Source organism: Sitophilus oryzae, unplaced genomic scaffold (genome assembly GCF_002938485.1).
Source record: "Sitophilus oryzae breed Bouriz unplaced genomic scaffold, Soryzae_2.0 scaffold_1521_pilon_pilon, whole genome shotgun sequence".
Taxonomy (NCBI): Eukaryota; Metazoa; Arthropoda; class Insecta; order Coleoptera; family Curculionidae; genus Sitophilus; species Sitophilus oryzae.
In genome coordinates, this window is record NW_022146194.1 from 369,299 (window position 1) to 396,400 (window position 27,102).

Here is a 27,102-nt window from a genome sequence, read left to right on the forward strand (position 1 = left end):
CTAAAATCTAAGGATTTCGACATATTTCACATTTTGTAAAAATAAAGAGTATAAATTTTAAATTTCGATAACAGCTGCCTAAATTTTAGTTGATCTTGTATAGCCTGATATTTTCTTACAGTAACCATTGTATGTTAAACCAAATTGAAATTTGACCCGAAAAGTTATACAGGGTGAGACAAAATTAACATGGAACATTAGTCACTTTTAAAAGCAAGTTACTTCTTTATTTTAAATGGAACACCCATTATATTTTTCTGGTGTTCAATGGGGAATTTATATATCTTCAAAATATTATCAAGGTTGCCTACCCCTCAGACAAAGATTTTCTTAGATATTTTAATTTTTATGATTTTGCGACAGTAGATCTTCATTATTTGAAAAAAATCTAGGGTGGCTTGTGATATATTTTTGTTAATTTAACAAAAATTAAAGATTGTAGAGTAAAATACTCAACGGTAATAAAAAGATACACGTTTAAAACATATTATAATTATTAGGGAATTAAAACTAGATATAAACCTATAATTAAATGACAAAAATTAGCTAGATGAAATCAAATGCTCAAAATGCTTCCTTTCCTGTTAACTGCAAACAATGATTGTCTCTTCAAAAGGATCTTTTCATTTTAAAAGGCATATGTGGAGTTTTACCTCGAAAAGCAGCTACAAGAATTTCTCTCATGTTGCCGACTATAGTTGATCGAGTTTTGTAAACACTCTCTTTAACATATCCCCATAAAAAAACCAGACTAGATAAAATCAGGAGCATTTAAGTATTCTATTAATTGGTAAATGCACATTGCATTCACCAACTAATAAAATCATATCAATTCTCTCTGATGTAGGATAAGTTTGCATTTTCGGCAAATTTCTGAAAAATTTCTTTGTTTTAACTGACACAAAATGATAACTAGTTGTTAAAGTAGGACTAATTAGACAGCTATGTTGAAGTAACGTCAGACCATATCACAGCCACCTAGATTTTATCAAATAATAAAGATCTACTCAGATCAAATCATGTAAATGAAAATATCTAGGAAAATCTTTGTTTGAGGGGTAGGCAACCTTAATAGCATTTTGAAGAGACATGAATTATCTATTGAATATCGGAATAATATACTGGGTGTACTGGTCGTTTAAAATAAAAGAGTAACATGCTTTTAAAGGTAACCAATGTTCAATATTAATTTTGTCTCACTCTGTATAACTTTTTGAATCAAGTTTTAATTTGATTTAAAGTACAATAGTTAATTTAACTAAATATTAGGCTATACGGGGTAAATTCCAATTTAGATAGATTTTATTGTAATTTAAAAATTGTTCTTAATTTCTAGAAAATGTTAAATATGTCGAAAACCTTACATTTTAGTCATATACTTCTCTTATAAAACTCACCTTTATTTTTCTCCCCGAATCCTCCTAAAATCAATTAATATATAGGGTGTTTCATTACAAAAAACACAACTTTGATATGTAACTTTTTGGGGACACCCTGTATAGCTCTCTATATTTTTAAAAAGTGCTCTGAATTAACCTACATATACTCACAAAGTTTCGTTTCAATACAAACTGTAGTTCTCCTTGGAGCCTCCACGCGTATGAGAGGCGCCACCCTGTATAATACAATACGAAATTATAATACCTTCGTACGGCAAAAAAGGCTGAAAACTTGGACGATCGCCTGGAGAAAAATATCTCTGACTTTGTACCAATTTCACTGTACCATTCTCTAAAATATCGTATTCCTCAAATGTTCCAGGAGGAAAAGGTTCCAGCATTTTCTTGAATCCGTTTAGACTTTCTGCAACGGATGTCAAGCCTGAAATAAAACCATAACGGTTACTCAAATATCTTCTAATTGTTTCTAGAAAAAACACCTTTAGCTTCTGAACAAATTGCGAGTACCCCATTTTCGCCAATGACTCTAAATAGAGGTCTAACACCATAAGGATCTCTACCAAGAAACACCTTCCTTTTTGTAACATCAACAATGGCAAATGCAAACACTCCATCCAGGCTTTGCACACATTTAGAAATTCCAAATTTTTCATATAAATGAAAAATACATTCTACGTCACTGAATGTTTCATAATTGAATTCGTATTCTTTTTGAAGCTTCAAAATAAATAAACGTAACTAAAGATGTGATCAAAGTTTAGAATTAATTTTCTAAAAGTATGTAAATTCTATACTCTATACTTATTACATCATTAGGATGAAAATTCAAAAGCCCATCTAAAAACTAATAACAAAAAATATTTTTGGACCTCTAAAAATCAAATACAGAGTGACACATTGTTCCAAAACAGTCCCGTATCGAGATCATGTTTCAGATTTTGTGTTTGACTATTTTTAAAATATCCCATCCCTAGGTACTCTAACGAGTTGTCAAAGTATATAAAAGGTAGTAAAGTCGTAAAAGTATATATTATATTTAAGTAATATAAATTAACTGATATTACTGACAATATTTATTTAATTAAAAGTTTGACTTCAGAGAAACTCTATGAGTACAGGGGATGCGATGGATTGGAAAATTGCCAAAGAAGTCACAAGACCAAGTAGAATTAGATGGGAATTAAATGGTTTATAATCTTTTTTAGCATATTTTTTACTATATCAACATATTTTTCACAAATCCGTTTGACTGATGATAATGTGGAGTTGAAAATTCCACTTCAAAATCCCAACTTTTTTCAAATTCTTAAACAATTTAAAAAATTCACTGTTATACAGACAATTATCGGCAAAGAATTTATCTGGAACACCAAATTGTCAAAATAGTTCTTTGTTAATTAGTAATACAGTTTGAGAATTTTTACTATTAACTTTAAAAACTTTTAAGCAGTGAAAAAGAATCCACAATTACAAGTCAACTTTAGCTTTACATTCCAAAAAAAAACAGAATATAAAAATTGTCACAGTCTTATTGCTATTTCATGTGGTACAAGCTGTTTTTGATTTGCTGGTTTATTTATTTGTCATACTTCACAACTGTTTATGTACTTTTGATGCATTTTTTACCTTGTTGAAGAAAGAACTATTTTTAACTAAATTATTTTCATTTATGGAGAGGTTGGAAGGTTTGGTTTGGTTTGGACGGAGTACGGTATTGGTTTTCAACTTTGGTTTTCAATGAAAGTAATCAAAATCGTGAAGTAAGTCACAGATATGTGCTGGATTTGGGTGCAGTAGGGTTGCAAAGTTCTCCGAAACTGGTTCGGCGAGTAATGGAAAAAGAAGAATAACCTACGAACTTAGATGGAAATGTTAACAAACAAAATTGTCATTACTGAAGTGACGAAAACCCGCGCATATTTTTCAAGGACATACACAATATCCCCAAAAAGTTAATGTTTGGGCTGGTATTCTCGGAAATGTCATTATTGGTCCTTTATTTATTGAAGGAAACTTGACAGGGGTGATCTGTATCTTAATAAGTATGCTTCAAGAAACTCAAATTGATGCAGATGGTAATCCAGTTTACAGTAGGATTTGTTAATATTCCAGCAGGACGGTCGGTGCTCCACCTCACTATTTTCTTCCGGTCTGACAGTGGTTAAACGAGAGATTTCCGGGTACATGGATTGGCAGAAGTGAACCAATTGAATGGCCACCAAAATCACAGGATTTAACACCCATAGATTTCTTTATTTGGGTTGGTTACCATACTAGTTTAGGTATCCTAAATCCATTGTTCATAAAACACAACCTACTGATATTGATGATCTTAAAAGGCGAATTACAGCAGAATGCCAATTAATTCCCGGTGATGTTAAGAAATATTAGGGAGGAGTTTGAAAACAGACTTTATTATTGTTTACAGGAAAATGGACAACATTTTGAACAATTAAAGTGTCCTCCTTACAAATAAAATTGACGTGCCTTTCCGATTTTTCATATTTTTAACTGCAAGGAAGATATTAAGGGTGGGAAGTTTTAAAATTGACACAGTTGTATAATGCATACTGTAGAATTTAACGGTACTGTTTTTTTTTATTTTTATTCGCTCAAATTCTTTAAAACTAAACATTCTGAACTTTGGCCGACCTAATTTTAACCTTATGTATTAACTTAAAGCAACATAACATTATTTTATACTTGTAACATATTTACCTTTTTACAGTTGTATAATTCCCCGTTACAAATAAGCATAGAATGTGGGTACTGATGAAGTTTCATAGGTTGCATACCATAAGTGCAATCCACAATCGTCAATCTATGGAATCCAATACAGCAATTCTACAAGAATATTTATTACTAGAACAATACCAAAATAAGAATCTTAATGACCTGACATTAGCAACTACAAAAATAAATAGTCGTTGGTCCATTTGTGGTAAAATAAGTCAACTATAAATTTCGAAAAACCATACGCTTTCGTAATACCTACTGAATAAAAATAAATTTAATTATAATTGAAAAAACCTACCTTTGCATAACATGCAATCAACACTGGTCGTACTTTTGACTACAACAGTGTTAAAATTTCTGTGGTACTAAGGCAGAACCCAATATATCAATACGGAAATAATGTTAACATATCGGGTTTTGCCTTAGTACCACAGATTTAAGAGAAGAAAGCAAATATTAAATTTGATTATTTTTTTAAATGTTTTACATGCAGGCTTGGTGCATTTCAGTTCATTTTAAAAATTCTGACCGCAGCGCTCGATACGGCAGAAATTAGAACTGCCAGGTATAAAGTATTTCACGCGGTTCCCGTTACCGCTTATGTCGATCGCATTGAAATAATATTAAAATCGTGGTTTTGTCATAATATTTAAGTATTTTAGTTGTTACTGGTGCAGTTATTGAAACTATAAAACAGTCAGGTACGAGGTTTGTGTGATAACGCTGTTTCGGGTATTAAAATTTAAATTTATAGGTATTTTTGTATATTTTCAAATTTATTAATATTCACTCGCTTTGTTAAAATGATTATATGCATTAGGCCGTTTTATTACTATCAGTAGGAGATATTAGCCGATTGGGCTCCTCCACATGCGCAGTTCGCTTGACCTTGACATATGTGGCTTTCAAACCTCCTTGAGTGATTCCAGAAAGAACCTTGTTGTGAGACCTTAAACGACCTTTAAGGTTGACTTTCAGATGTATTTGAAATGCGTTTGTGTACCCTTCACAAGGACCTTGATGTATGATCTTGAAAGACCAGATGTCTTTGGAATGAATCGTGCGTATCGATGCTCTTAGGAGAATATGGGTGGGGGGGGAGGTCTTATTTAAACTCTGACATGCCTCTACAGAATCTTATTGTAACGTATATATTTTTGGTGTGTGCAGCATTGTATAGGTTGTAATTATCTTAAACTTAAATATTAACACTCTCTTCACTGCTTCAAAGTATCCATATAAACAAAAGTCATGCTATTTTTCAATCATGAAGCTATGAGATATTGCTAAGTAAAAAAAAAATGATTTTCCATACTATTAGCACATTAGAACTCCTACCCCATTACTTCTTATTTATAATTATTCAATTCAACTTAAGAGAAACATATTTTTTTCTATATTTCTTTTAAAGGTATATTTTTTTTACTTAATGATATGTTGAAAAAATAGATTATGTAATTATGAAGTGCATTCCATGTTTTAGTACTGTGTAAGCATTATTTTAGTATGACACATTAGGAAATTATAAATACACTATTACATGAATAATAAATTTACTTTAGGAAAAAACAGTTAAATAATTTTTTAAGGGTTTTTTTTTTGGTTTGGTTTAAAGAAGAATAAGAGCCAGTTAATATACAATATAAGTAGAAAAAAAAGAGGTAATAAAAAATACAAAAACAATATTTATTTAACAAAAGGTAGTTAGAATACATTTTAAGTAAAAATAAATATACCTATTTACAAAATGACAATTATCCAACTTAAAACTAGTATAAAACATAAGCATCTCCAAAAACTCTATATCTGAAGTGAACAAATTTAGTAGCAAAAAAAATAATATATTAGGAAAAAAAGCTATTTATACATAAAAAACACCATAATAATTATTATTTGGTAGAGGGCGGAATAAAAGCCAGTTAACATATAATATAATTAAAAAAAGGGGGGGGTAACGAGAGAACAGAAAAACAATATTTATTTAACAACAGATAGTTAGAATACATTTTTTTAAGTAAAATAAGTATACCTATTTACGTGTGAACACTATTTTTTACAAGTGAACAACACAACGTAAACTGCTAATTAGAATCAATAAAAAAAAGTAAAAAAATGAAGATATCCATAAAATTAAAAAGTATCTGAAAATATTAAAAAACATACTTTATAAAAGTCAGATAGTACACAAGTTTAAAAAAAGTAATAAAATATTTTTTTCTTTCATTAAAATAAAAATCTAAAATAATTGGGCTACATTGTTATCAGATATGAGAATAAAAAATAATACTAAAACAATAAATACACTATTACATGAATAATAAATTTACTTTAGGAAAAAACAGTTAAATAATTTTATGAACTAAGAAAAAAGAAGGGTTTTTTTTTTTGGTTTGGTTTAAAGAAGAATAAGAGCCAGTTAATATACAATATAAGTAGAGAAAAAAGAGGTAATAAAAAATACAAAAACAATATTACATTTTAAGTAAAAATAAATATACCTATTTACAAAATGACAATTATCCAACTTAAAACTAGTATAAAACATAAGCATCTCCAATAACTCTATATCTGAAGTGAACAAATTTAGTAGCAAAAAATAATATATTAGGAAAAAGCTATTTATACATAAAAAACGCCATAATAATTATTATTTGCTAGAGGGCGGAATAAAAGCCAGTTAACATATAATATGATTAAAAAAAAAAGGGCAACGAGAGAACAGAAAAACAATATTTATTTAACAACAGATAGTTAGAATACATTTTTTAAGTAAAATAAGTATACCTATTTACGTGTGAACACTATTTTTTTACAAGTGAAGATATGCAATATAATTAAAAAGCTGATATAAAAAAAAGAAAAACAATATTTATTTAACAACAGGTAGTTAGAATGCATTATAAGTAAAAATAAATATACATCTACATGGTTAGAAAAAAGTAAAACATAAGATAAGACAAATAAAAAGCTACTGAAATGTATATGTTATCTTAGTCCATTATAACTGAATTTTGTACATTACACATATCTACATCTGCATCACAAAAATCCTTAATATCTTTTTTTTCCGATTATTATCAATGGGAAGACAAAACGTTTTACCCGCTTTGTTTCATCGTTTTCGAAGCACTTTCGCAATACACCTATACCGCACACACACACGATTTGTAATTTTACAACACGTTTCTTCTATGAAGTACTCAGTCAGTATTAGTTGAGTCGCCTGTCATGGACATTTTTTTCGCACGCACAGGTTTAATCGAATAATGTCCACTGTCACACGCTCGTTCTACATTTTCCGATAATAATATATCGTTGGAAACTATAAAATCTTACTGCTTCTCGGTAATGGAACACTTTTTGAATCAGTTAGTAGCACACTATCTTCGAAGGACTATCTCCAAGGGTCTAACTAACGGCTTTACCTGATTTTTAACCACCCCTACTTAGGACGTAGGTATACCGATCGGCCCAATCCACATATATTTCTTCTTAACGGACGGGTACCATGAGGCGATAGAAACCTTTTTTTTTACCTATCCTTTTTAGGACTTTACAGAGTTGTCACATAGTTTTTCAACTAAAATATTTTTTTTTTATTATTAAGCAATATACAAATACATTAAACTGTTCAAATCACAACAGTGAAGTAATTTTTGTTTTTAACAAATTATACGCATATTTTTTCCCTTTTTTTAATAAGATGAATCTCTAACAACTCTTACTTAAGACGTAAATGATGAAGCATATCGCTTTTATATATCGCCGTACAGATGCTTCGAGATAAAATAGATGAAAGCGTATAAGTAGTAAAGTCCTATCTGTAGATATTAGTTTTAATCGAAAATAGAATATGTAAATGCATATAACTGTGTCCATAAATTCTTACGCATTTGTGGTTTGTCAATGTTTAAATTTTTATGTATTTTTTTTTGTTAACATGTTTTAGAAAAGCTTATTTAACTGTAATTTATTTTTTTTTACTTAAATAAAATCATTTTTTTTTCAAAAAAATCTGTGTGTGTTTTTTTTAATTGATCATATTCACATCTGAATTTAATACTTAATTAAGATAATTCCTACTAAAAGTTAAAGAGATTATGCTATTATTCCATAGATAGGATTTAAACTAAACACTTAACAAAGCTACCAAACATGAACTGAGATCACTGCATTTTATTGTGTAAGATAAAAAAATAGAACAAAGAAGAAAAATAGTTTGGCAGTCGGTACAGCTGCAGACAAATATATCTTATTCTTAAATCAGCAATAATTACTAATACAATTTAAAGAAAAATGCACATTTTCTTAGAAGCTATTAATTTTTTTAAGTTAGAAACTCTGAACATATATATTAGTGTGTTTAGGTCTATTAACAAAAAAAAAACATTGATTAAAAAAAAAAGATAGCATTGTGACCCAACAACTCCTTTTAGCTACTCCTTTTAACTTCTCATTTTAAAGAAAAAAAAATGCAGATTTTCAAAGTTAATGATAACACTATCTATATATGATTTTCTTCTGAACTCTGAGCATATATTGATGTATTAGGGCTGTTAAAAAAATAATAATAAAAAAAATGTATTAATAATCTTTATTTACACCCTTATCGGGGGTTGAACCAAGGACAGAAAGGCAAAAATCAAAACTATTAGCGTCGTATAAGACGTATAAGTAGCGCAGTTAAAATTTCTTGGAACGTCTAAACCTGAAAACACCTGCCCGGCGGATGGTCCTTACCTATTGTAAAATTGATTGTTTGACGTTGAACCAAATTTTGAAAAATCAGTAGCTTAAGTATCCTTTTAGTACCAACTTCCCACATTATCTACGCCAATGTAAATATTCTTTTGAAACTGAAACATCTGTCACACCTGAAAACGTTCTCTGTTGTAAAATGGGTCGATAACGAACCGAACCTTTTTCTTTTGGCTGACAATCCACCCTCGCAAACACCTGTCCGACGGGTGGTCCTACCCTGTTGTAAAATTGATTGTCGTCGAAATAAGCTTTGAAAATTCAGTAGCTTAAGTACCATCTTATCCACTTATCACATTCTCTTCGCACAGGTAAATATTCTTTTGAAACTGAAATACCTGGCCAACGGGTGGTTCTTATCTGTTGTAAATATGGGTCAATGTCAAATCGAACCTGACCGCCAACGAGACGATTTTCAATGTAGAGCTGGTATGACCGCTGGCAATATTCCACCCCTTTGTAAACTGATTGATATTATTAGAGAAAGAAAAAAGAAAATATTTACATTAAATGCTGAATACACGGTAATTTTTTTTAATTTAGGAATATGTATACTTATATATAAATAAGTTGTTTAATCAAAAGTTTTATGGTCAAGTGAACTATTCGATGATAAGTAATTCTTTAGTCCGGGGTTCAAAGCCTACTTGATCGTAAAACTTTTTTTTATTAGTAAAAAAAAAGCTGTATAAATATAACTAAATATAACTAAATTATTATGCGCATGTTTGTTAAGTATTTTTCTAGGAAAATATTTGTGAAACGACTGTGAATAGCTCCCTACTGCAACCAGTTTCAATATTCCAATGTCGAGAACATTTAAATGGCAACAATGTTACATCTTAATATCGAGAGTTTGTGTGCGTTCAGGGGGCACAGCGGCTGACCGGTCGCTGAAACTTTTGCTAAGCGGCTGACTGTTTTTTTGTGTGTAAAAAGAGACCACTTACGCAACCGCTAACCGTCCCTGAACGCGCCCTTTAGATCTTGATGTTAAGGACTTTTTAAGGTTAAAGTATATAACCGAACATTTAAGATACACTCTGTTTAATGTAACTTTACCCTTGAAACATATTGAAGAATAATATTCAAACCGCATGCATCAGGTATAGGGAGAGTTTGTAGTGGGGTGTTCGTGTATAAAAAGTAGCTCAACAGTATAAATTTCATTAGTTTTCCTAGCGAGAGATGTCCGAACATAACCTATTTAATACGCAGACTATAATGGCAAATATAATTTGTGATGATATCGATTTCCAACTTGAGAGTGAAGAGTTTGATCGCATATTTGCGAAAGTGGTGGAAGAGGAGAAGAAAAAACCAAAAGTGAATATTATATCAAATATTCAGGTGGTTCAGCCTAAACCATCTCCAGTAGGGGGTAAAAACAAACAATCCGGATCAAAGTTGAAGAACATACTGAAGGGGGAGACACCTTATAAGAGAAAAAGTGGTGGTGAAAAACGTAATACTAAGTGTAATAAGGAAAAACAAGAACAGCAACCTCACCACGAGCTGCTCCAACAATTGCAGCAAGAGTCGCAACCGGTTCAACACCCACAGCAGCAGCAGCAGCAACAGCAAGAAGAGCAGACTTTCGACGACTACTTGAGTGAGGAAGAGCGAAACCTGTTCGCCCAAGTGGTGCGAATAAAAGAACAGTTCTTGGACGAATTCAAGCAAATTGAATTGAGTGTAGTGGAAGCGCGAGAAACACTTGCACTACAACAACTGGAACTTCAGATTAGGGAGGAGCGTCTAAAAAAGTGTGAACATAGAATGAGGACTATATTAAGTCTCTTAAAATAATTAGTGTATTGGTTAAGACAGGAAGTTGTAATTATAGTATTTTTTTTTCAAATGGTTTAAAATAAAGGCTATTTTACAATAATTATTGTGATTATTTTTTTTTTTATTAGAACAAAAGTAAATACAAATAATACACTTATAGATCACTAGTGGGTTCAGGGTAAGAACTAGACGAAGGAAGAATGCGATGTTGCCATAGGCTTGAAAAATTCCTAGTTATTCTATAATACTGCATAGTATGCGCAGAGGGTGTAACAGTGGGGAGATCGGCTATAAGATAGAGTTCCTCATACGTTATTGCATTAGTCTTCAGATATTGCCGAAGAGATAAAAAACATGTCTTCTGTAAATGGTGAGGAAATATTAAATTCCCTTCCGGACTGCGAAGATCCGAACTACACAGTGATCTTAGATTTTGAAGATCTTGTTCAAAACGAGAGTGGAGACAATAGGAAATATCAAGAAAATGAAGAACAATCAAGAATATCGCAGAAACAGCATTCGCCCGGCTCAGCTCTACCAAATTTAAAGCGAATGTTGACGATGGATGAAACTAATACTGAGAGGAGAAGAAAGAAAACAGTATCTTCATCATCATCAACAACAATTGCTACATTGTCGGGGTCTTTATCACATCGTGTCGCACCATCACCTGTGGAGAAGCTTGGTTTGGCGCAACACATCCAGATATGGATGAAATCCTATAGAAAAAATCAAGAGGATGGTGCAGCCGCGGTGGCAAAGGCTGAAGCGGCAGTGAAAATGGCAGAGGAAGCCCTAAAGCGAGCCAAATTGGAGCTTGATGCTCAAAAGAAAAAAATGAGCATCCAAAAATCTCAAAAGGACGCTTTAGCGGCAATGTTTATTGAAAATTAATATTTTTTTATGTATAAGTGTAATTTTTAGTATATTTTTTTTTTGTTTGCAATAATATATATTTTTTTTGTATATAGTAATGTGTATAGTTTTGTATAATAGTATTGTAATAGTGTAATAGTATTTTGTATAGTTAATAAATTTATAAATTAAAAATTTTAAATTTTTTTCTTGTATATAGTTAAAAATTATAAAATAGAATAATCTGAGAACAATCTTATTATAAATAAAAAAAATCTTAGAACCCCATATATATTAGTTTAATTTATTTTTATGAGATATATTCTGTAGATAAAATAAAAGAAAATTACTTTTTACTTGTATATAGTTAAAAATTATAAAATAAAATAATCATAGAACAATCTTATTATAAATAAAAAAATCTTAGAACCCCATATATATTAGTTTAATTTATTTTTATGAGATATATTCTAAAGATAACATAAAAGAAAATTACTTTTTTCTTGTATATAGTTAAAAATTATAAAATAAAATAATCTTAGAACAATTTTATTATAAATAAAAAAAATCTTAGAACCCCATATATATTAGTTTAATTTATTATTATGAGATATATTCTATAGATAAAATAAAAGAAAATTACTTTTTTCTTGTATATAGTTAAACATTTTAAAATAAAATAATCTTAGAACAATCTTATTATAAATAAAAAAATCTTAGAACCCCACATATATTAATTTAAATTATTTATTTATTATCGGAGTTATATTCTATATATATTTTTTTCTTTTTATATATTATATATTATATTTCTTTTTATATTTCTATAGATAAAAAAAGAAAATTACGTTGGATGTTACTTTTGCAAAAGAAAGCCTAACAATAAAAAAAGTAAATCTTGAAAAACCACCCTTACTGGGTTATCGGGGATTGAACCAATAACAGAAAGGCAAAAATCAAAACTATTAGCGTCGTATAAGACGTATAAGTAGCGTAGGTAAAATTTCTTGGAACGTCTAAACCTGAAAACACCTGCCCGACGGGTGGTCCTTACCTATTGTAAAATTGATTGATTGACGTTGAACCAAATTTTGAAAAATCAGTAGCTTAAGTATCCTTTTAGTACCAACTTCCCACATTATCTACGCCGATGTAAATATTCTTTTGAAACTGAAACATCTGGCACACCTGAAAACGTTCTCTGTTGTAAAATGGGTCGATAACGAACCGAACCTTTTTTTTTTTTGGCTGACAATCCACCCTCGCAAACACCTGCCCGACGGGTGGTCCTTCCCTGTTGTAAAATTGATTAACGTCGAAGTAAGCTTTGAACATTCAGTAGCTTAAGTACCATCTTATCCACTTATCACATTCTCTTCGCACAGGTAACTATTCTTTTGAAACTGAAATACCTGGCCAACGGGTGGTTCTTATCTGTTGTAAAAAATGGGTCAATGTCGAACCGAACCTTTTTTTTTTGACCGACAATGACAGTATTTTCAAGGTAGAGTTGGGACGACCGCTGCCAATATTCCACCCCTTTGTAAACTGATTGATATCCACCCTCGCAAACACCTGCCCGACGGGTGGTCCTTCCCTGTTGTAAAATTGATTAACGTCGAAGTAAGCTTTGAAAATTCAGTAGCTTAAGTACCATCTTATCCACTTATCACATTCTCTTCGCACAGGTAAATATTCTTTTGAAACTGAAACACCTGGCCAACGGGTGGTTCTTATCTGTTGTAAAAATGGGACAATGTCGAACCGAACCTTTTTTTTTTTTTTTTGACCGACAATGACACGATTTTCGTGGGGGTTCAAAGCCTACTTGATCGTAAAACTTTTTTTTTTTTTATTAGTAAAAAAAAGCTGTATAAATATAACTAAATTTATTAATATAACTAAATATAACTAAATTATTATGCGCATGTTTGTTAAGTATTTTTTCGGAAAATATTTGTGAAACGGCAACACTGTTCGGGAAATAAATAGCTCAAAGCTCACATTCTTGGGATCAGTAACCATCATGTCAGATTCCTCTTCGTTTGTATTCAGTCTAGAAACTGAAAGAGTGGAGCGCCCAGCGTCACCCGACTCGAATTCCTCGGAAGAAACCGAATTTTTTGAGGAAGGTCAACGCATCGAGATTGACTTGGAAGAATACAATCAAGAAACCGATTCGGAGGAGGACACTTTACCTGATTCCTCAAGTTGGTGGACTCCATGTCAACCACCGGACGAATTAGCTGGACCAGCTGACAGCTCTTGGATGTGGGTTCCAGAAATCGTTGAGGATGATGATGACGATGGAGAAGCAGACTCAACTACCCCATAAATAATCGTCGATCCACTAGATATAATAAAATCGGTTCTTTTTAGAACCACAATAAGAATTATAAAAAAAAAGAATAAAAACCAAATGTATTTATATATCTATTTATTTTAATAAAACTTTTTACTAGACACTAGATCGATAATTAAAAACAACTTAAAATTAAAAAACAGGTTTATTCGACACCGAACTATTTAATATATCATATAAAAAAATTATCGTGTAAAACAGTAAACCTTAAAGTTAAAATACAACTTGGTCGAACTCGAACAATGTAAAATGTTATAATTAAAATAACAATAATGCACTATTAAAACATTATTTTTTTTTTGTGTCAAAAAATTATTCCTTAACATTAGAATACAGATTGGTTCGACACCGAACCATTTAAAATATTATAATTAATTATTGAGTCATGTATTATTAAGGCGTATACTTTTGTGTCTTTTGGAAATTTGCTATCTCGTGTTTGGAACTCGATTTTCACATCTACGGTTGAAGATTTCACATTCTCTGTCTGGTGAACGCAATCGACTAGGAATACTGGATTTTTTGTGTATTCGCCGAAATGCATCATAGGATCATTAAATTCGCGTCCATAATAGCTTCTTTGGAAATTTTCATAATTGTAATAGGCTGCAGCGTACAGTTTTTTTGTAAAATCTAGGTTCCATCTCTCGTAAGGGAAAACAGTTGAGTTAAGATACACTCTAATATCACTAACGTTGGCAGAAGTAAACTGGGTTGCGTTATTCTTAAAATTTTCCGAATTATTATTATCTTGAAATCCGATGATAATATAACGAGGTTTCTCCAAACTTGTGCTAGTTCTAATGGCCCAAACATCTGACGAAGTCTCTCTTAAAGCAGGCAGTTCGTAAAGGTCCCACGTTCGAAAAGTCATATGAATATTTGCACTATTACTACCTTTATTGATACGAGACAATATTTTAAGTTTTTGTCGATCTTCTGGGATTATATGGCGAATTTTCCACTCAATTTTATTAATTTTTATATTAGCTTCCACTTCACCAATATAGCAATTGCTAAAGGTACGAGCGATTATTATAATCAATTCCTGCTTTACATTAAAAATTCCCTTTGTGTAATCTTCGGCAAAACCCATTAAATATTTTAAAGGTAATTTACCCGAAAAAATATTGCTGGAGAGATCTAAAATATCTTGTTTCTTTTCGTTTAGACCCCAGCCACATGTTAGAAGCGGTTTGGTATGTGCGGTACCAAAGGAAACCATCGTTTTTAAAGCTGTAGTTATCCCAGGTTTTCTGACTGCTGCAACTTTTTCACCACCCATCTCGTATCGGATTTCATCAAAAAGGAAAGCTAGTGAATTATTTGATAAATAACATTTTTTAGTTGCGTCGGTAGTCTCAAATGTGCCCTCAATGTAGATATAACTTTCGGATATGTCCAAAATAATATCCTGAAAATGAACTGGAATTCGAATTTCGTCGGAATTTTGAAATTTTGGAGATCCATATGGTTTATACGTGTGTTCTTGCAAGCTAACAATAGAATTATCGAGAATAGGTTCTGTAAAAACTTCAATTTTTTCGCTAGTTGTCATCATTTTGATTGTTTACGTACTTTCAATCCAATAAATTGTAGAAATTTATAATCTCTGGTAGAGAGTCGTGGTAGACGTCCTTCACACCTTAAGTTTGGTTTATAAATGGATTCTGGTTTAGGTGGTCGCTTGCTTTTATTGGGATACGTTGCTAGTCTAGAAGAAAGCACAATTTGCGGTTGACAATTATAGCGGAAGCCCATATTTATGTCAACTTTTTCAATTCCAGCTTAACTATAATCTTTTCTTTTTGGAAATTGATCAAATCACCGTTGTCATCCAAGATGCGTAGTGTGATGTTATCTAAGAACTGGCGCCCGTCTGGTCTTAATGGTAAATAAATAGGATTTGAAGGCTCCTTTGTGATTTTAAAGCCAGGCTCAGATTCTATATCGAATTCGAACAATATATGGCATTCGTTTGAATTAAGATATGCTCCCGAAGTTATATTGCTATCTACTCGTATTATACGTACTTTCATAATGTCCACTTGAAATGTCGATTCGTGTTTTATACCATTTTTTAGCAGAACACGACCAAATCCGAGCATTTTTCCGACACTCTTTTCTTCCGTGAAGTCGATTATATATTTTGATTTAATCTCACATTTTAGTGTGTTGTTGTTGGCCAACAGTGAAAATAAATTATCCTCGTTTTCTTTAGTAGACTCCTTTAATGCGGTGAGCATAGCTTTTTCAATTTCGTATATTTCGTAAACACCAGGTGGAATTATCATATTTACAGATTTAGATTTTTCGGTTTTCTTATAAGAGAAACGATTGTTACTTTCGTCTATGTTAAAAATTGAGTTGTACGTATAGAAGCCAACAAGTGCAAGTCCATATCTATCTGTAGCATTCAGTTCTATAGGTGGATAAAAGTTTGCACTTAAGACGCTAGAGCGTCCCGTTAAGGTAAATGTGTAAGACATAACTGATGGTAAATTAACTTCAACATGGTTTTTATTGTTGTTTGCAGCATTTTAGTGGGTTAAAGCTGAACCGACGTTTACCTTGCTCTATTTTTTCATTGGTAATATTTACATCCCTCATTTTACAATAGCAACAATATAGTTTTCTAGGTGTTGATACGTCACTCTCTTCTTCTTCATATAAATTGTTGTATTGTTCACTAGAATATTGATACTTAAGGATATCAATGTCGTTTTTCATGTGTTCCGGTAACTTATCCCATACTAATGCAATTTCATTCGGTTTACAGGTAATCATAACTTCTTTTGGCATGTTTTCTAACTGTTCAGAAGTTAATTCTAGTAAACTACCATGGCGATAGTAGACTTTAAGCGATAAAGCCATTTTTTTATAATGATCTCGATCCATCTGAGGTGTCAAAGACATATTATGATTCTGAGAGAAACTTTAAACACAAATGTCCGCACCAGACTGTTCCAAACTTCTGTTGACGATCGTATGTATAGTAAATATTAGTGGCAGCTTTGGAACCTCGTCGTAGATATTCTAGCAATTCTATAGGGGGTGATAAATTACCAAAACTGTCATAGTAAATAACTTGTGAATTTACCTTTTTGTATGCCACCCAATGTGTCCCTAACCCCTTGCTACTATCTAAGTTAACAATAGCACATTCATAGCATTTTGGACCACGCCATGGAAGAGTATCCCTCATATAAACCCCTCTAAAATTTGGTATTTTCATTTGAAATGCATACTTGCTTATGTCGATATTGGATAGTGGTCTTTGGGGCAGGGATCCTATGAGTTTTTTGATTTGTTCATAAAAAGTCCTAAACCTGATCGGTATGGTTTTAAATATATACCATTCCCCTTTGAATTCAAAGTTAGGCGGCCGCCTGTCTTTTGAGAATTCTCATTTTTTGCCGTCTTTATAGCACGAACGATACCTCCAACTCCTCCAGCCAGTGATCCCAAAGCTGAAAGACCGGCAAATATTGGTATTAATGGTAATAAGCCACCCACTTTTGGAATAGGTATTATTCTAGGAGTGCAAATTCTTCTTTTACCACCGGATTTTCGCAAGAATTTCCGTGCTGCAGCTAAGGCTATTCGAGAAGCGTTTAGAATGTCTTTTTCAGCAATTTTTTTACCTCCGGCTTTGCGTAATTCGGCTTGAATCGGTCGTCTCAGCGCTTTTCCAAAAGCAAGTTTGGGTAATCTTTTACGTTTACGCACACCTTTCAAAGATTTAGCTGGGAGTCGTTTTCCTTTTTTGATACTTTTACCCTTATTTGATCTCGCTCTATACCCCATCCCAAAGCGTTGTTTTGCCTTCATAATATTTGTTACTAACCAAGCTGAAGCTTTTTCACTTGCAGTAGAGTCCTTAGATTTAACTCTCTCCCAAGCACGTTGCTCAAGTTCGCTATCTGCTTTATGACGTTCACCCAAATTATTAAGATTTTGCGAATATACTATATCGTGTTTCTTACAAGCTGCATCCAAGGGGTTAATACCTAAATCGCCCCTCGCTAGACGCTTTTTTAGTTTTGTACCGGGTCCACAGTACTGATATCCGGGAAGATGTAACTCAAACGGTAACTTATTAATTAACGAATTAACTATACCACTACCAGTTTTATTTGAATATCGAGAGCGTCCAGTTCGTTTGACGAGCGACATCTGAATGAACATTAAACCCAGGCGTTCACTTTAATGTACCTACTATTTTTTTTATTAGAAGAAAAAAATGAAGATTGTAAAACTTAAACAGAAACTAGATATCGAAAATATTGATAAAAAGGTGGGGTCCAGTTACACTTCAAAATATAGAAGGCGTCATGGTCCGCTACTCCCTTTATCGATTCGTGGATTGTTAATAGGACCATCAAACTGTGGAAAAACTAATGTTATGATTACCTTACTTACTCATCCGTTGGGATTGTGTTTTGAAAATGTTTACATATATTCCAAGTCGTTGTATCAACCGAAATATGAGTATCTGCAGAAAGTTTTTACACCTATTAAGGGTTTGGGTTACTACACATTTAGTGATGCAAACAGTATTTTAGAACCATCTGATGCTAAACCAAATTCTATCTTTATATTCGACGATGTAATGTGTGAAAAACAGGATGTTATACGCTCATATTTTAGTATGGGTCGTCACAATTATGTGGATTCATTTTACCTAGCCCAGACATACTCACGAGTTCCCAAACAATTAGTGCGCGATAATGCCAATTTAATTATTATGTTTAAACAGGATGAAATGAATCTACGTCATATTTATTCGGACCATGTTTCGCCTGATGTAACATTTAATCAATTTCAAGAGATGTGTGCAAAATGTTGGAACGATAAGTATGGTTTTTTAGTTATCGATAAAGATAGTGATTTAAACTCTGGAAGATATCGTGTAGGGTTCGATAGCTATATATTAATAGAGTAATCTTAATTAAAGCTCATTTGACAACTAAACGATATAGTAGTAGGCCACAGCCAAAATGAACGAGGAAATTGATTTGAAACGCAAATTAGTCGAAGCTACAGATGCTGTTCGAAAAAAATTTAAACAAATTAAATCTGCAAGCGTACACGATAAAATTGAATTGGAGAAATTTTACGAACCGATTAGTACACCGTTAACATCTATATCCAATGTTATTAAAAAACAAAAAAGTTTGAAACCAAAATACGATCAAATAAGTATGGGTACATCAACTGAAAGTGTAAGTACACCCACACAGACAGCATTTACGGAGCGTGCACCAAAAGAAACGTCAACTCCATTGATAAAACCACGGAAGCCTCTCTGGGATGAATCGAGTATACATAGACACACGCTTGATGAAAGGTTTGTTACACCACCACCCTCAAATACTTCTGCAATGACATCTAGTGACTACTCAGTGGAATCTCCGGACAGTGTAATTCAATCTTATCTAAACGAATTTACGGCTAAACCATCTTTATTTGACAATATTTATGGGGTTCGACGTGAAAAGAAGAACAAATATGTGATGTATATGGGTAAAATGGAAATACGTTTTCCACCCGGTAATGTTGTTCTTGTGGACAAAAATAATAAAATTAGTGAATTTCAAGGGAACTCTGAACTTTACGACCTACTTTTCTTGAGAAATCCACCAGCATTGGGTAATGAAGGTGAAATGGATCCCGAAGTTATCGAAAATTATAAATCAATTTTGCAGTTGACAGAAGCACCGTATACAGACTATAATAAAAAGTATGGGTTGAGAGCTACAAGGTGGAGAAAGTATACAAGTATCATAAAACCTCTAATGCAAGGAACTCGATTAGGTACTGGGATTCAGAAAAATAATTCAAAAGGTAGCTTACCCCTCCAAAAACGTGTCATTTCGGAAAATGTGAATTATGTATATTGGAATAAACCGAAAGAGTTAATAGATCGTTTACGATTACTCTGGAGTTCAAAGATGGCGGGACACACCGGACATGATAACGAAATAATATCTATAATTGAAGAACTCCGGGAAGAACGAATAATTTATTAAGAAAAGCAAGTAGCAATTTTCATCAGTTCTCCAAGATACGTCTTTTAGAAATATGGAGGTTAGCCCTGAAAAGTTAAAAATTGTCAATGAACTTCATAGACCTGCTAGAAAAAATTTTCCAAGGAGGCGTACAATAATTAAGGGATATAGCGATTTGTGGCAAATAGATTTGGCTGAAATGCAACAATATAGTAGTGAAAATAATGGTTATCGTTACATATTAGTGTGTATAAATTGCTATTCTAAATATATGTACACTAGACCTGTCAAGAATAAAACTGGAGTTGAAGTTACCAGGGCGATGAGGGATATTATTACAGAAGCAGGGTATGCACCAAGTAATCTACAAAGCGACCAAGGAAAGGAATTTTTCAATAGAACTTTTCAAGCTATGGTTGAAGAATACAATATTAATCATTATTTTACATTCAGTACCAAAAAAGCTGCAATTGTAGAACGAGTAATAAGAACACTTAAGAATTATTTATATAAGGAGTTTTCAGCTAGAGGTTCATACCAATGGCTACAACTTTTACCTACTGTAACGAAGACGTATAATAATAAGAAACACCGCACCACCCAAATGAAACCGGTTGATGTTAATCCTAACACACGTATTGACGCTTACAATCACATAAAAATTGTACCTAAAAAATTTAAATTTCGATTAGGTGATGTGGTTCGAATAAGCAAATTCAAAAGTATTTTTGATAAGGGATATACTCCGTCATGGTCAACTGAACAGTTTAAAGTTGCAAAAGTTAACATCACCCAGCCACCGACATACATCCTAGAATCAGTAGAAGGTCAACCAATTAAGGGATGTTTTTATGAGGCCGAATTACAGAAGACAAAGTCCCCGGGTATTTATCTAGTTGAAAGAATACTGCGTAACCGACAGAAAAATAAAGTTAAGCAATTTTATGTAAAGTGGTTAGGCTTTCCATCCAGGTTTAACTCATGGATTGATTCTTCTGATATTATTTAAAATTTATAATATGTTTACTTTGTACTATTAAAAAATCAACACATTTTTTTTTAAATCGTATTTTATTTAAATAAACCTACATTTATTACTATATTTTTTTATTTCACATTTGCCAATATATGTTCAGAGATATCCGTCAAACGCCTAGTATCCTTAAACTTATTCAGCTGGTCTTCCAGAATTGCAATCCTCGTCACGTATTTGGGCTTATTGTGTTCTATCTCAGATTCCAACTTTGCCAATATTAGAGTCATAAAATCCTTAGTTATTATACGAGTATAAAGGTCTTGTAATTTATGTATTTTATAATCTGCATATTGCATTGTAACTGCATCAGCCTTATCTATTGGCTCACTAAGGTTTATTATTCGTTTTTCTTGAATGTTATAGTCGCCACTGGGTGTTAATTTATATCCAATTCCGGGTATGCTGCGCAACACTTCAACTGTTTTATGTATTTTATCATCTGCATATTGCATTGCAACTGCATCAACCTTATCTATTGGCTCACTAAGGTACATTCTTCGTTTTCCTTGAATGTTATAGTCACCACTGGGTGTTAATTTATATCCAATTCCTGGCATGCTGCGCAACACTTCTACAGTATCATGAATATTCTTACGACCGAATTTATCAATTGTTTTGTTAGTCGCCATCTCTGAACTAAACTGTTTTCTACGGAAGTACTATTATTATATGAATTTATTATTAAGTGGAGTAACACCCCCCTGTTGTTCAGTTTTAATAATATGATTTACTCTTTTTTCTAACACGATAATCCTTTGGATGTATTCTCGCGTTTTTTCTTCCACAGTTTTTTTTATCGCGTTCATCATTTTCTCTTCCACATCATTATTCAATATATTTGCAAATGCTTTGTTCAATTGAACAAGTTCCTTGTCAATATATTGTTTTGTTATAGCATCTGTCTTATCTCTAGGATGAGCGACATTCGTTAAACGTTTTTGAGTTATGTCGTAATCTCCACTGGATGTTAATTTAAATCCTATTCCAGCAGCACCACGTATTGTACGCACTTTGATATTATTTCTTTTGCGTCCAAACTTGTCAACTGTATTGTTAACAGGAGCCATATTCAACTATAACTAAAATATTTTCAGTAATTGTTCTTATTTATATAAATATATATAATAAAAAAAAACAGGGTGATAGTAGTAGTACATATTTATTGATGACGTTTTACAATTTGTTTTTCATGGTAAATATATAATGTGTAGGTATAAAATGTATTAGCCTAGGCTAGCTGCTACATCGACTTCCATGTTATCTACTGTGTCAACATCGTTCGAGACACTACTGGTTCCGTCTTTTTGTAATGCTGGATTGATGGTTGCAGAAAATGTCTCTTCATAGAGGAGATATTTCTCAGAAATATCATCTGGGATATGTGGAATTCTAAGTAAAAAACTTCTTAAATCTTCCTCCACCATTTCAGAGCAAAATGTATCCAGACTAATGCTACCATACACATACTTTTCACACAAATGTGCTCCAATACGATAGTTTATTGAGGTTTTAAGGTATTTAATATATTTCTCATCATCATCATTGTCTCCAAGAAGATTTAGGAATTTCAGGGTGTCGCCACATATTTTTCTCAATTGTACAGCTAATTTATAAACGTGTAACATTTGGCCTTCATCATATGCATTAGAATCATACTTTTCAGTGACAACGTCGCACATCTTTAACAAGAATACATGTGTGAGTATTCAATGAATGTAATTATTACAAGTTACTTAACATTTTATTACATTTTTTTTTAATATTATATTAATAAATGTTTACTCCAACACACCAAAATTAAGGAGGGCTCTAGTATTTCCACCAGCTAATACCGAACTCTGCCCTAAATAACATAAATAATATTTATCATCGAATTTATTTATGAGCTGTACTAGATCATCTGTGAAAGTCTGAACAACACGTTTTGGTAGAAATGATTGGAATGTTAAGTTACTTGTTTTATCGTGTAATGTTGCTAGAATTGTTTTTCCAAAACGTGTTGTCATCGACACCATATTTTTAATAATATATATTTTTCCCACTGTCAACGATGATATGGATTTACGTTCGACTAATTCAATTTCTTCAAGCTTTTTATTAATTTGTTCAAATGTATTCTTTGAAATACTCATTTTAAAAAAAATGTAATAAATATTTGAAAAAACTTTTACGCAATATACCTTCAAACACTTTTGAATACACCACACAATGTTTCTTTGGAATGTATACACACGACTTGTTACTTTACAAGAGATTCTATATCTGAATACGTTTCCATGAAAGTCGCTTTATATACACAATGTTAAACTACCCCCCACCTTGGCAGCCTAGAAGAACATTCATGGTGACTAATTTCAAAGACATCTGAAAGTCAATCTTACAGGTCGTTCAAGATTGTCCATCAAGCTCCTTGTGAAGGGTACACAAACGCATTTCAAATACATCTGAAAGTCAACCTTAAAGGTCGTTTAAGGTCTCACAACAAGGTTCTTTCTGGAATCACTCAAGGAGGTTTGAAAGCCACATATGTCAAGGTCAAGCGAACTGCGCATGTGGAGGAGCCCAATCGGCTAATATCTCCTACTACTATCACTAGTTAACCCCGAACCCGACTGACTTCGTATCGCCTAACAGTGAAGTGGGTATTTTAATTTTTTTGGCAATCTTGCGGTAACGGATGATTGACCATTCAGTCAATGATAACAAAGATATGAAAAAAGTTTATATAATAAAATTTACTGTTCAAAGAGCCAACCTATATGTAATACAATACCGAGAATATCTGCGAAAAGGTGAAAAATTTCGGATTTTTTTTTTAAATACAAAAAAAATCATTTTTAATTAATTCTGCATTTAAAAGAAAAATATTATATAGGGTGTTGCGTTTACAAAAAAATTAGATGCAGTGTTGCCGCGGCGCCATAAAAAATATTCTTTATAAGATAATGTGAATTTTCCTTCACGGATTTATTCTATTAGCCTGGGTGTTTAGTAAGTTTTTTTAGTGTTAAGTTTTAGTAAATGAGACGTAGCATGGCAACACTGTATGGTACCGGAAATAAAAATACTGAACGCAATTCTGTGCTAAAAATACTAGATACCCCGTAAGTAGGAAAATAATAATTTTTCACTTAATTATACTATTTTGTAATTGTTTGCTTATTTGTAATAAATGATGTCTGCAATCTACAATTTAAAAAGTTACCACTTTATCAATTTTTTGGGACAATCTAACTGCCAAACCATACCAAAACATTTTTAAAATATGCCTCTTTATATACCATGTGTTATCTGTGATACCATGCAACAAAGACAGGGTCCGGCAATAGTACGTTGAATAAAAAAACTGGGGAATTTTGTTTAAGTGCAAACCTAAACTGTGCCTAAAGTATGTACTAGAATCTATTTCAGGAAAATATTTTTAACATCTACAGGGTGGCTCAAAAAAGTTTGAGTGGATCGGGATGATTTATTTTAATTGTATATTTGACTTCCCTTCATATCACTTTACATAATCCTAGGATATGAGTAAATATGTTTCGATAGTTTCAGAGATAATTATACATAAAAAATATATATTTTTCAGCCTTTTTACTAAAAATACAAGAACCATCCTGAAATCAAAAATATACCGGGTGCGTCTCAAAAGTGGCTCACCCCTAAACTTTTTTATTTTGTTAGATAAAAAATAAAAAAATTATAGTTCATCTAAAAGCCACATTTGATTGGGGATAGAAACATGTCCACAATTTTACTGAAAAACACTTTTCTTAACAAAATAACAAAGAAAATTGAGACCAGATGGAAGTTTCACATTTGATATATACTTCTTTCTCTCTCTTATGTAATGGGAATGAGAGAGACAAATATATTCTAGACCTAATCTAGAAATTTGAAGATTTACAACGTTGCCATGTCTTCTATTTTTTCGGGTGATTAGGGATTTTAAATAAATTACCTATTATGAGATCGACAATAATTAAATATACCTACCTATATCCACAAAGTTACACGGAAGAATTTTGATTGCATTGGTTTCAACTTCTATGCGGAGGGTGTTAATCTTTTGTTGTTATATTATATCAAAAAAGGATTAATATCCGCAAAGAAGTTATATAAATACTATTTATAACCATTTTAACTTCTTTGCGGAGGGGGTTAATCTTTTTTTGATATAATATAACAACAAAAGATTGACACCCTCCGCATAGAAGTTGTAACCAATGCAATCAAAACTCTTTCGTGCAACTTCGTGGTTATAAATAGTCAGATCTGGGATCTCGTTGGTAAAATAGCAATTATGGGAAGGAGCCGTTCTTCTGGCGCCCGCCTTTCGTAATCCCAGAATGAGCGAAAAAAAATACGCTAAATTTAGGTTTAGCATTGGCAACGTTGCTTTAAATGCCAGAAACACATAACCCAACATTTTCAGATTGTTTACAAATTAATTTTAGCAAATTATGCTCTATTATGCATAAAATTGGATAAAAAAGTAACAGAAAATAGCAATAACATCATTTTTTATTGAATACCTAACAAAATATGTGCTAGAAAACCTTAAAAATATGAAAAATTGAGAAAAATTTGATGTTGAAATATTTTTACGTTTTTCTGAAAAACGGTAAGAGACCGCCAAGAAAAAGGTTCAGATTGGTAATCTACGACCTCAAAATAGGGTGTATACTAATTTTGGTGAAAATCTGACGATTTCCAGTTTTCCCAATAATTACATAAAAGGTAATATTAGGTAGGTAATTCAATAACAGCTAAAGTGTAGTTCTAATAAATAGTGTACAAATATTTACCGGTAATCGTTTGTCATATTCAATTCTCCAGGCGTCTGGACCTCTATGAGTAATTTTTGAAAAAGCATTGGCACACATATGGAAAGTATTTTCTGATCCAAATATTGCCCAGATTCCGCACATTTTCTTTTCTTACAAAATCTGAAAACAATATAATAAATAATAATGTTTATAATTTTACCCTAACTTTATTTGATACTTAGTGAAACGGTCCAAATAAACCTCAATAATTAAATAATATACAAAATTAGATACTTACATTAAACTGCCGGGAGAAATAAACACGAATTAAAACGATTTTACACTCCACCAACAGGAGGTTAAACCACAGGTTAAACCAAATACAACGCTGACCAGAATGAAACTGATGCAACATAACGTGGACGGATTTTCAGATTCCATCGATTTCATCAGATTCCAACGTTGTCGGACGCTAAATTAGATGTTAAAAATAACTTAAATAAGTATTATTAAATGCTTATGATACAATTGTTAATTTTTTTATATATTTTTTACTTTGTTAACTTTTGTTAAATTAATTTATAGAATTATAAATTTAAGAGAATAAATAAAATTGCGGAGAAACCATGGAGAAACAGCACTAGCAGTCACGTTGACACCGTTGAGCATACGTATTCCACCGGCAATACAGCGTTGCCACGTAATTTTATCAGAGATTAAATAAATATACTGCAATTTCTGTTTACTTTTTTGTTGGAAGTTGACAAAGTGATTTTTTCAACAATATAAATAGGTATTATATTTTTTTTATTTTTATGGCAAATTTAAAGAAAAAAAAGTTTAAGAAAATTATAACATAGATATTATGTTATTTTATATACTTTACAGGGTGATACCCTTGTTTTCATATACAAGGGTGATACTCATAATACATAATAAAACGTTTATTAGATATTACATTTATGACAAACTAGTGATGGTATTTTTTGAAAATTTACAGTGGCGGCTGGTACTAAGTACATACACTGGACACTGGTGATAGTACAGTAACCAAAACCTAGTTTTTACGTATATTTATGAATAGGGGAATACACTTTTAACAGGGTGCCAATCAAAAAGTTACCGCCAATATATTTAATTAATAATAATAATTGATTTTGGAGACGATATTACGTTCATTGATTATTTATATATTAAATTAATGCAATTTCTATTCTGTACATGATTTCATAAGGTTGCATTTGAAAAAGTTGCCGCAAATAGGGGTTGCCACGGTTCAAACAGTATAGTAGAAATTACTTTATACAGGTCCTGCAATAGTGCGTCGGTCATCTGTAGCTACTATAATAAAAACTTAGGAATTTTGTATAAGTGCCAGCCCAATGTA

The 27,102-nt window shown here is 31.9% G+C and overlaps 1 protein-coding gene across 1 annotated transcript in view; it reads right to left on the bottom strand.

The window, feature by feature from the left end:
* LOC115878655 (asparagine synthetase [glutamine-hydrolyzing]) overlaps positions 1 to 26,437 on the bottom strand; it is a 33,407-nt gene extending 6,970 nt beyond the window's left edge. The window contains exons 1-5 of the mRNA XM_030895199.1: positions 26,014 to 26,437; positions 25,755 to 25,895; positions 4,119 to 4,244; positions 1,880 to 2,117; positions 1,645 to 1,821 (exon numbers count right to left, since the gene is read on the bottom strand). Of these exons, the coding sequence (XP_030751059.1) occupies positions 1,645 to 1,821; positions 1,880 to 2,117; positions 4,119 to 4,244; positions 25,755 to 25,877 (664 nt within the window). The 5' untranslated portion in view covers positions 25,878 to 25,895; positions 26,014 to 26,437. The remainder of the gene's footprint in view (positions 1 to 1,644; positions 1,822 to 1,879; positions 2,118 to 4,118; positions 4,245 to 25,754; positions 25,896 to 26,013) is intronic.
* Positions 26,438 to 27,102: the final 665 nt, after the last annotated feature.